This window comes from Purpureocillium lilacinum, assembly GCF_023168085.1.
Source record: "Purpureocillium lilacinum CBS 284.36 DNA, scaffold_7, whole genome shotgun sequence".
NCBI classification, from domain to species: Eukaryota; Fungi; Ascomycota; class Sordariomycetes; order Hypocreales; family Ophiocordycipitaceae; genus Purpureocillium; species Purpureocillium lilacinum.
Window position 1 is genome coordinate 1,622,504 of NW_027072117.1, and position 10,862 is coordinate 1,633,365.

Genomic DNA, 10,862 nt, shown 5'->3' on the forward strand with positions numbered 1-10,862 from the left:
CCGTGTGTCGGGGTCTGGGTTTCGTTTTGGTGCATGGGAACGGGAGGGATGGAGTTAACGACTACGACGGCGTTTTGAGGAGTCACCTTGTGCGGTGTGTTTTTGGCCGATGATACGCACCGGCCTGTTTCCGGCCTTCGATGGATGGATGGATGGATGATACCGGGCGTTTGGATGGCTTTTGCGGGCAAACATTCATGGATAGGGAGCGGGATGAGTGCATGCGAGGACACGGGCGTGTGGTAAATGCGTAGGCATCTCGCCTGAACGCAACCATGAGCAGCAATGTTTTCTGCTGCCCGAGACCATAGCGACGAAATGGTACATTTTAGGTATACTCTTGCACGGCTGACGCCACGCCCGGCGCGCTCGTGGATAGTCTTAATAACCCATGTCCTCCGTCGCGGCACGTTTCTTGAACGCCTCCCTGCCCAGGTTCAACTATTGTACAATCCCTGGCCCCCAACCCGGCTGCGCTGAACCTCATCCTGTGGCGGCTCTGAAACGCAAAGCACCATCAAAAACAAATATCAAAACCAAGAGAGCATGATCCGCCGACTCATCAAGCGCCATCGACGCCATCCGCACCGCCCGTGTCCATCTTATCCACCTTGGCCTTGGCCGCCTCCAGCACGAACGAGTCCTCAATGGCCGCCAGGCGCTGGTAGACCCTCAGCCAGCGCTGGCCCCAGCGGCGGATCGTGGCCTCCTTGCTGCTGGAGCCGTCCCCCTCCTCCATGAGCTCGTCCTTGCTGCCGCCGGCCCAGCTGGCGAGCGCGTCGTTGGCCGCGCGGAACAGGTCCTGCATGGCCTTGACCTCCCGCTCGCGCGTCTCTTCGTCCACGTCGGGCGAGACGAGCAGTTGGCGCACCCGGCCGCTGACCTTGGCGACGGTGGTGGAGACGAGCTCGAAGATGTGTGGCCGCCCGAGGGACTCGCCGCCTTCGGCGCCGTTGATGGGCGTGTTCCCTGCGAGGGCCCAGTCGACGACGGACAACGGGGTCAGGATCGCGTAGTTGAGCAGCTTCTCGATGATGCTCAGCGCGACGCCGGGGTGCGCGTGCCAGTAGTTCATAACGGCCGAGACGATCTGCGCCCGGGCGGCAGGGGACGAAGATCCAGCATCGATCAGCCTGCCCTTCGTTCGATCGATACAAGCTAGAACATGGCTCAGGGACTTGGATCCCACCCAGCACACGGCAGTCATGAAAACCTCTGTGCTAGCCACGATGGGGTCCAGAGCCTGCTCGCTGGCCTGCGTCTGAATGCTGTCAATGACAGGCTGGAACTCCTCGTCAGGGGCCTTGCGTCGGAGCATGGCACCGATCTCCTTGCCCTCGGCAGAAAAGGGTGTTTCTATAGGTTTACGGTCAGCCTAGATAGTCTTCTTGGAGGCGAAAGTTCGGTGCCTACCAGGATTGTTGTACTTGAAGTCCGGGACGTCCTTCTCCTTTTCGGGGCCGATGAGCTTCCTGTACGACTCAGGGACAGTCTTTTCAATGCGCGGCGCAAAGCTAAGCCTGACCTCCTTGTCCAACGCTCCAACCAGGAACCAGGTCCGCGGATGCAGCTCGGGGAGGTCCGTGTCTTCCTCCCACTCGGCCCACTTCCAAGTGAAGCCAAAGTTGCTGAGGTGGTGCGAGAACCAATCCAGGAAACGGTAGCTGAGCTCCAGATCCAGACGCGGGCTGTTCCGGTAGAGATATCTTATGGCTCTTCCGAGACTCGGCGCGATGGCAGCCGGGGCCAGCTTGCAGGCCTCTGTCAGCACAGAGTGGTAATATACAACTTTGCGCTCGGGTTTGGGCAACTGAAAGAGTTGTGAAAAGACGGTGTCGACGGCCACATCTTCGGGCTTCCACGTGTTGCGGCCAGTGGGGAAATTGCGCAGCTCGTCGAACGGGGTCGCGCGTTTGACGAATGTGCCATCGGCAAAGTAGCAGTCAAGATCCGTCAGGTACCTAGCAACCGCGTGCCTGTTGAAATCGAGGACGTTGATCGTGTCAACGAGGCCGTCTCGGATCAGTGAAGAAGCCAGCGTGGTGGTCCCAGGCACCGACTCAACATCTTGCTCTGAGTAAACGGAAAGCCAAACTTCCGGGAAAAGCGGACGGGGGCCCGCAATCACCGTAGTAGGAACGGTGATCGAGGGCACGGCGTGTTTCGTCGCGTTGGCGACCTTGTCCTGGGCCTCGATTTCCTCCAGAGGCAGCTGCCAGGGGCGAGGCAGGCAAGCGAGCTCCCAATTTTTGGACGCTTCCGCCTGCAGCTGCTTCTGCAGCAGCATGCATAGGCTCTGAGATGCCGCTGGACTCTCCTCCTTGCCCTCGGGGTGGTAGGGGTCCACCAGTGCCTGGAGTGCGTGCGGCTCAGACGCGATTATGTCCGTCTTCTCCATCAGATCGGCTGCCTTCTGTTGGAACTGCTCCGGTGCCGCAGCCATAGCGTATGGAATGGTCAGAAGAATGATCTTGACGAGCTCTGTGCCAATTGTCTGCCTCAAATTAGCGACCTTGCTCTGGCGCAACATTGGAAGTAGGCCAAATTACATCGTCGGAGCTCGCCGTTTGCAAGTCGGCCGCTCTGCTAAACAGCTCCTCGAGCAGCGGAAACACGCCATCGCCCTCCAAACAAGGCTGCAGACACGCCAAGAACTTGAGAAGGAGCTTGACCTGCCGCCACTCTCCTTGCGCAATGTTGCTGTCGATAGCCTGCGACAGGCGAACGAGGACCTTCTCCCCGAGCTCGGGGTTGGTGGCGTTGGTGACCAGAACTACACCAGCAACAAACGGAGTCTTTAGCGGCTGCTCCACGGCCAGCTGCATTGCGAGGTCGAGAAAGGTGTCGCGCAGCTGCTGGTCATCGTGGTTGTCGGTGATCATCCGTGCGATGGACTGGACTTCAGTGCCCCAGTCCCGCAGCGGAGAATCGGCGATGCCCAGGAGCTGCCGACGAAGGCGTACAGGCACGGGCGCAGAGTCGACCTTGCGGCGCTGCTGTCGGCGATCGTAGTTATCGTCGTCATCTACCAAAGATCAGCCAACCAAGCTCCACGCGCTCGATTCTGGAGCTTGCGCCGCTCACCTCTGTACCGCCTTTTGCGGTTTCCGTAGCCACCAGACTGTCGTCTGTCGTAGTCGGCCATTGCGGTCGGTTGCTCGCGGCAAGGGCGTGCCTATCAATGATCAATGGAGGTCGGATGCACAAGGGTGATGCGCGAGGGTGGTTTGGCGTCACGCATTGTGAAGCTTCAGAAACCTGGGCCCCACAAATATGCAGGTGGACTGGCCCCTTGTCCTGCGCAGCCACCTGTGGCCAGTGGTTTGTGGCTGTCACACACCAGACAGGACTGGTTTTGGCTGGCTGCCTGAGGCATTCCAAAACCGAGCTCACACATTAGGCCAACAGCTCCTTTCACCAAGACACAGACCTCTTCACAGAGCAATCCATCGATGGCTTATATCGTATGGGTCTCGAGCCCCTTGCTGCTATCCTGAAGCTGCCGTACATTCGCCCTGCGTTCTCCCAAGGACCGCTCCGCGGGGGAGTACCCTTCGGCTTCCGGCCACTCTAGGTATATCAAAAAAACCAAATTCAGGAACCTCTTTTCTTTTCTTTTGAGCTTCGAATACTACGCCGGCCTCATGGCTCGCTCCAGGGCCTCATCGCCAGACCTCGCATCGACACCAATCTGACATAGCACGCTGCGTGCCGTTCCGGCCGTATACTCCAACCTAGACCAGGTCCATCCTGGTCCGATCCCAACCGTAGCTTGCACGCCTGATTCGAGTATAGCCTGACAGCCGTCCCAAGCTCGAGCTGAGAAATGGCTGCCGGGACTCATAACGACCGCACGAGCTGGGTCGGCGTAGAGCAAGGTCAGCACGGCCCTCCCTCCAGGCACAGCAAGATTGCTGGGCGCCCTGATACGCGAACAAAAAGGAAAAAGGAAAGTGAAAGCCAGCCGTCTCATGCGTCGAAACGTGGTCTTAAAGGTGATTCCCGTCTTGCCAAGGCAGTGAGCATGTTGCCCACCTGTGCGGACGGCAGCGAGGCGCCACCCCCCAGCCAGGGGTGTCGATGCGGAGGCTGACGAAGCAAGCCCGCCAGCCTCCTGAGTGAGAGAGCGGCTCCCCGGCCTGTCTCTCTCTCACGCACAGTTGCGAATATCATCTGCTGCCGCCGAGTGGAACACATGTGCCAGTCCCGCCCCAACGCCACGAGCACTGAGGCTACGTTTCCCTTTGCCGATCTCCCGATCAGGTTCGCGTATCGAGTCATTACCTACAGCATCCTCCATAATGCGATGCCAGGAGTGGATGCGGGCAGATGTTGTTTCCGAGACCGCCACGCGCTTTCCGTGGCTGAACTTGGTCTACCTCGATCCATTCCGGAATCGTTGGAGATCAGTCCAGCTTGGCCATCATCTCTTGCTTCGTCATCGGTGTGAAGTTGTCGATGTCGAGCCCTTGAGACGCCAAGACGGGTTTGATGTGGGCTGGTACGAGCTGCGGGTTCAGGTTCGGCGCAATGGAGAGTTCTATACACTCAAATTAGCAATTTCACACGTTTGCGCGTCCAGCAGATGCACGTACCATGTCGGGAGAAGTCGAAGAGGGCAGGCAGATCGCGGAGCTGGCCAGAACCGTGCCTCGAGTCGGGCAGCTTGGTGCTGGGATCGCGCAGTTCGTCAAAGAATGGGTGAACCATGGCATCGATGGCAGATTGTCTCTCTGTCGGCGTGTACTCGAGGAGCCTGGCGATAAGATCGATGGCGTTGGCGTCGGCCTTGCGGAACACCTTGTTGAACGGGTGAGGCTTGATCTGGGGGAACTTGTGCTCCATGTAGTTCGGATTCATAGTGCGGATCTGCTCACGCGTCGGTGTACCGAGCACCTTGATGATCTCAACCAGCTGGTCAATGCCAGATTCGCCGGGGAACAGGGGCTGTCCGAGCATGAGCTCGGCCATGACGCAGCCGGTGGACCAAACATCTGCAATCAATTAGTTCGAGATCTCTTTGACGAATGGGGAGGCAACCAACCAATCTTAGTCGTGTAGTTCGTGGCGCCGAAAATGAGCTCGGGGGCGCGGTAGTATCGGGAGCAGATGTACGAAACATTGGGCTCGTTCTCGACCAGGATCTTGGCGCTGCCAAAGTCGCACAGCTTCAGGATGCCGCTATTCGGGTCGAGCAGGAGGTTCTGAGGCTTGATGTCGCGGTGGCAGATGCCTTGTGAGTGGATGTAGGCCAGGGCTCGGAAGAGCTGGTAAATGTAGAGCTTGACCTCGAGAATGGGCATGGTCGTCTTCATCTTGTTGAAGAACCGCGATGCTCGGTAGACGGTCTCGGGGACAAACTCTTGAACAAGGTTGAGATAAACTTCGTCTTTCTGTGATGCCGGTCAGCAAAGGCGATTCAGTTAGGCCTCGTATTCGGTGATGCTTACACGCTCGCCGTTGGAATAGTAAAATGCTTTCAATTGCACAATGTTGGGGTGCCTGACAATGCGCATGATCTGCAGCTCACGGTTCTGTAGAGGCCATTAGCATCCAATCTTCCTTTGAGGGAGGGCGGGCTCGTTCTGCTCAGAGCGTACCTTGAATCTCTTGTCTTGCAGAACACGCTTGATGGCGGCGTCCTCTCCTGAGGGGGAAAGCTTGGTCTGGAAGACAACACCAAAGGATCCATTTCCGACAATCTTGCATTGTGTATATTGTAGGTCCCGGGTTTCGCCCGTGATCCCATCCTGGACTTTTTCACGGATCACCTCTGCAACGAGTCGGTTAGCCAAATGAACCTCAGAGAATTTGCGGAGCGGACTCACCCCCCATCCTGAGGCTATTGAACGCGTTGGGTCTGTGAGACGACATGCTGGGCACTCCGTGTCCGGGCCAGACAACCGGTGCTACCGAAGCTTGGTGTATTGGCGTGTGGAGCGTCGACGAGCGGGGCGTACAAGGTCACGGGCGTTGGCGCGGGCCGTGGTGGGCAACGGGCTCGAGGCTTGGTGCGAGATGTATGTGTGCCGTACGACAAGTCGCGACGGGGTTGCGGATGGCCGGCGAGCTGTGAGCTTCAATCGCGACCGCGATGGCAGGAAGTCAAGGCGTGCGTGAGTGACGATCCGTGGGCGCCGAGCGGGTTCGAGCCTCTGTCACGGCAGACGGGTGCGTCACGGCAGAGGGGAACGAGGTAGGCTCAGGAAGCAGTCGAGTTGTGGCCTAGGCAGGATCTCAGTCAGTCTGGCCGTCCGGTGCTTCGCGGGCACACGCTGGTAAAATCAAGGTAGAGAAGCGGCAGGGAGTAGAGACAAAGGTGACGAGGTGTTTGCGAGGCGGTGTTTTGGCAACGCAGCCTCAGTGCCCAGCGCTGCAAATGCTCAGTGCTCGCTGCTCACTGCTGAGTGCCTGGTGCTGGCTGGGGTTTGGAGGGGTGACGAGGGTGCGGGGCTGGCAACAGGTCGGCAAGGTAAGGTAGGAACAACGGACGGGAAGCGGCCGGGGCGGGCACAGGCTTATTAAAAGAGCCGCTGGCGCGGTGACGACAGCCCAAAGAGTGCTGTGCTCGAGGCTGCAACGCAGGTCAAGGGGCCCAGGGCAGAGACAGCTCGACCAGTCGGGGCGGCGCGCTGCAGGACGCACTACCTCATGCATGCAGTAGCAAGCAGCCCGAGGTGAAAATGCCTCCCGCTGTCAACAGAGGCGCGATGCCAGGTACAGGCGCCTCGGGGGGCCGGGGTGCGAGCGAGAGCAGGATGAGCGCAGAAGCAAAAACCCGGCTGGCAGGGGACGAGGCAGAGGGCCAAAGCAGAGTCGGAGGATGGGAGCGGACGCGAAGGGGTTTGCTTCCGTCGTCCGGGCGGGCTGGTGAACGCACGTATGTAATGAAGGCAGTGAGTGTCACGAATGCCACGGGCCACAGAAGCCGGCATGGCAGCCTTCCCGAGTTGGCAGGGGGGCCTTGGTGCTGGAAAGCTGTGCGTGGGCTCGTGACGAGGTGCCGGGGAGACTGGCAATGCAGGCGATGCAGCATGCACGGTCACGAGCTCTGGCGGGCAGAGGCAGCTCGCCTCGCGCGTGCAGCCAGGTAAGCAGTGATGCGAGGCCAGGCACGGACGTCGTCGAGCGAAGGCGACGATGACGACCAACCGTCGCTGGGGGAAAAGGAAAGCAAGATGGGCGGTTGACGGGTGCGTGAAGGGGAGAGCGAGCAGCAAGCAGACAAGAGAAAGAGATGAGAGAGCTCGCCTTACTCACCTTGGGGTATTCAGGACGCTGCAACGCGGTGCTGCAGAGGGGCCTCTTTTCTGGAGCAGTCGAGGGCGATGGACGCTGCGTCTGTGGCTCGTCGGGAGAGAAGGACGCAGGGACGCCGGGACGCAGGGATTCGCGAGCGAGGCGAGGGGAACCAGGACCGGTGAAGACGTTGGCACGGGGTCGTCGAAACGGCGTGGTATCAAGGAGGGGACGGCGATGGTCGTGGCGGCGAATTGCGGATGCTACCAGAGGCGCCCGGCGAGCACGGCAGTGAGGAGTCGTCGAGGTGCGCGAAACCGGTCTGTTGCAATGGACGGCGGACGACGATGGTCAACGAGACGAGAGCTGCTGAATTGCGAGGTTGGCTTCAGCCCGTCGAGGAATGCGGGAGTAACGGTGGAATGAAGGAGACGGAGGTGGGAAGGCGACCGGGGTGGGGGGAGGGGTCGGGTTTGCTGGTGCGTGAGGTGCTGGTGCGCCGCCAGGCTGTGGTGGGAGGGAGTTGGTGCTGAGGTGCTGCTCTGTGTCTGGGCTGGGGCCGGGCCGGGCTGGGCTGGGCTGGGCTGGGCTGCGTGGTTTGGCGAGGACGGGCGGGTGAGGTGGGCAGGGCCCAGCGCTGGAGACGGGCAAGGTGCAGCGCACGGTAATAGTGGTGGTGCTGCTCCGGGAGCGAGCGAGCGATGGAACTGGAGTTGGTCGTGCCCGGGTGGCGGGTGGTGCTGGCGCTCGTGCTGCTGCCGCTGGGCGGAGGGGCGAGATGCGCGGGCGGGACGACTTGACTTGGCTGGGCTAACGCAAGTCAAGGTGGCCCAGGGTGAGGTGAGTCTGGCACTGGCGAGGGACGGGGGGGCGTGGGTCCGTGTGGGCGCTGCCGGCCAGGCGCTCGTTCGGTGACCTGGCGCTGAGCCTTGGGGGGCTTGGGGGGAGGGGGGCGGGGCACGCGGCGATGGGACGCGAGGTCCGGTGAGGTGGGCTGGCCCAGCGGCGACTGAACCGAGTACCTGCGTACCTGACGGGGGATCGAGGTGTTGCGTCGAATGCTGCTGCGGGCGAGGTGGGCAGAGCAGTGGTCAATCTCACGTCTGCCGATGTCTTGACGACTCAGGTGGGCCTGGCGATGCTAGCCATCGAGCAAGTGTGGTCAGTCGCGGGAGCTCATCGACAATGGCTTGAAACAGCCGAAGACGCGCTCCCGGGACACGGAGACGGCGCCGCCTGGGCGGGAGGAGGCCGAGAAGAGCTCGTTCCGTGTGCTCCGGGGCCCGTGCCAACGACAGCCTTGTCAACTCACCTGCGGCTATTTACGAGATGCGTCTGTCAATGCCCGTCACCCGGCAAGAAGGTCCGAGAACGAGGAACGTGGTGAACGGGTACAGCTGTAGGAGACTGCTACTAGTATAGTATGTAAGGTATGGGGGGCGAGACGGGCAGGAGGGGGGCGGGAGGCATGGATGGCGTCACGGTGAGGCGAACAAGGAGATATAACGCAAAGCAAGACAAGACGAGACACACCCAGGGCTGCTCAGGTAACAGGATGGCAGGCAGGCAGGTGAGGTGAGGTGACGGTGAGCGCGAGGGTGAGGTGCAGATCCAGGAACCTGACCCTGGGAAGCGGAACAGCCACCCTTGCCAGCGGGCAGATAACGTAGATGCGTGTGAACGGGTCCCGGCAGCTGCGCGTGTCCCAAGACGGCGACGCGGTGACGCTGGCGGGCGAGAGACGCAGAGTTACTGCTACCTCATGGGCGTCGACGGCGAATTGCTGGCCTTGCGCACGTACGGACGGACACCAGATGTCTGCTGGACGGAGGGCCGCCCCCAGAGACGTTCGTCGCCTGCGGACAGGCGATCGTCATGGAGCATCTCCTGAGGGCCGCCGACCTGCAGAGGGCGCGGCGCCGGATGTTGGTGGTGGTGCTCGTGGTGGTGGCAGTGGTGGTGCCACACGCACACACTTCAGGCCCTTGCCGGGTCAGCCAGCGGCCATCGTCACGGCACGACGGCGGGAGGCAACGAGACGACAAGGATGGATGGATTGCCACGGGGGGCGGAGATCACACTCAATGGGCGCCTCATCGCCCACTCTGCTGCGAGTGGCAGTCGCCGCGCGGGTCGTGGTTCATGATCCAAGCATGGCCTGGCACGGCATGGCACTGGAAGCAAGCCAAAAATTGGCCCCCTCCAAGGCTAAAATCGAGGACCCGCAGCGTTGGGCTTGGAACTGCTCATGTGCTCACTTTCGAGACGGGCAGCACGGCGCTAGAGGGGGGTCCCGGCAGGCGGAAAGTCAAATGCAGGCGCCTAGGATTGGACGCTGGACACCACCTGGGCACCCCCCCGGTGCAGCGCTGCGGCGGGTTGCTCGAGGTACCGGCGACGCAGCGCGCCACCCAGGCGCCGCCAGGCGACGCCAGAAAAGACGCCAGACGAGGACCCGGCAAGCGCGCTGCGTCCCGGCGTCCCGGCGTGAGTACCCGTGGGTACCTCCGCAGGGTGCCTTGGCTTGTCGACTTGGCCTGCTTTGGCCTGGCGCCTGGCGAAGGAGGCACCACCACTTCCACCACCAGTTCGAGATCACGCAGATTTGAGGTGCGCTGGCAGCGAGGGGGATAATATGGTACTGCACGGTACGACGACTGCACCGCAAGATGGAGAGGAGCAGCCTTGTCTAGCGAGCAGAAATGCAGGTGCGTTGAGTGCCGGATGTGTCAGATGCGGCTTTTGTCTCCTCCCATCTACAGGCAGTCCCGTCGACGGGCACCGTGGGTGTTCGTTCCTCGCCTTGTGTCCAGGCCCCTCTCGCCCCCAGCAGCACACGTGCAGCGAGTGCAGTAGGGCAGCACCAGCACCACCTAGCACCAGCAGATCAATGGGCGCCGCCTCCGCCGCCGCCGCCGCCCACACACCTCGCCAGACCGGGGTCCACGGCCCACGGTCCACGGGCGAGACAGGGGCCACCTCGACCGGACGGCCTGGATGCATGACGGGCGACGGCGTCAAAGAGTCGAGCAACGTGGAAGTCGACACGCGCAAGGCCTGGCTTCGAGGTACCTTGCCGATGTCGCCCTGCGCTGCGCAGCGGCGTCCCGTCCTGACCTGCCCACGCTGCACCTTGCACGCCTGCACACACCTCACCTGCACACATGCGCTCCTCCTGCTGCTGCCCTGCTGCTTGTCCCAGTCCGGGCCATCCCAGGATCCATCCCTGGGCTGTCAGTCGCCTGCGCTGTCAGTGTGTGTCACATCCCCCCGGCCCCTCGCCCCTGTAGCGGCCAGTGCTTTGGTCAGCAGACGCAGACCAGCACCTTGGGGCTCCGGTGAGGAGGTACGAGACTGCGCGGGAGGGGACTGAGGTCAGGTAGCCGCTCACCCAGGTGTGCGGACTGGCGATGACTTGCGTTTGGTTCGGACAGGCGACTGACCTGCCCACGTACCCGGAGTTTGCGCACAAGTACCCGTACATGCCACTCGGTCTCGGGGTCAGCGTCGCACAGGTGCTCGCGCGGGCACCACGCCGTACCCTCGACGTGACCCTCGCGTGAGCACGAGTACCGGTACCGCGTCCGGCCGGCGCTGTCACCGAGAGCAAGGACCAACTTCAA

At 61.5% G+C, this 10,862-nt stretch overlaps 2 protein-coding genes across 2 annotated transcripts; both read right to left on the reverse strand.

The window, feature by feature from the left end:
* Positions 1–562: 562 nt before the first annotated feature.
* On the reverse strand, positions 563–3,145 carry PLICBS_009390 (uncharacterized protein; the record flags this gene model as incomplete). The annotated part of the gene is made up of 4 exons (XM_018325004.2): positions 563–1,356; positions 1,414–2,494; positions 2,550–3,025; positions 3,085–3,145. 4 exons carry the CDS (start codon positions 3,143–3,145, stop codon positions 563–565), a joined length of 2,412 nt encoding a protein of 803 aa, XP_018176398.2.
* Positions 3,146–4,406: 1,261 nt separating this feature from the next.
* PLICBS_009391 (regulator of ime2) lies at positions 4,407–5,874 on the reverse strand (the record flags this gene model as incomplete). The annotated part of the gene is made up of 6 exons (XM_018325005.1): positions 4,407–4,540; positions 4,596–4,994; positions 5,045–5,393; positions 5,451–5,534; positions 5,601–5,773; positions 5,829–5,874. 6 exons carry the CDS (start codon positions 5,872–5,874, stop codon positions 4,407–4,409), a joined length of 1,185 nt encoding a protein of 394 aa, XP_018176399.1.
* Positions 5,875–10,862: the final 4,988 nt, after the last annotated feature.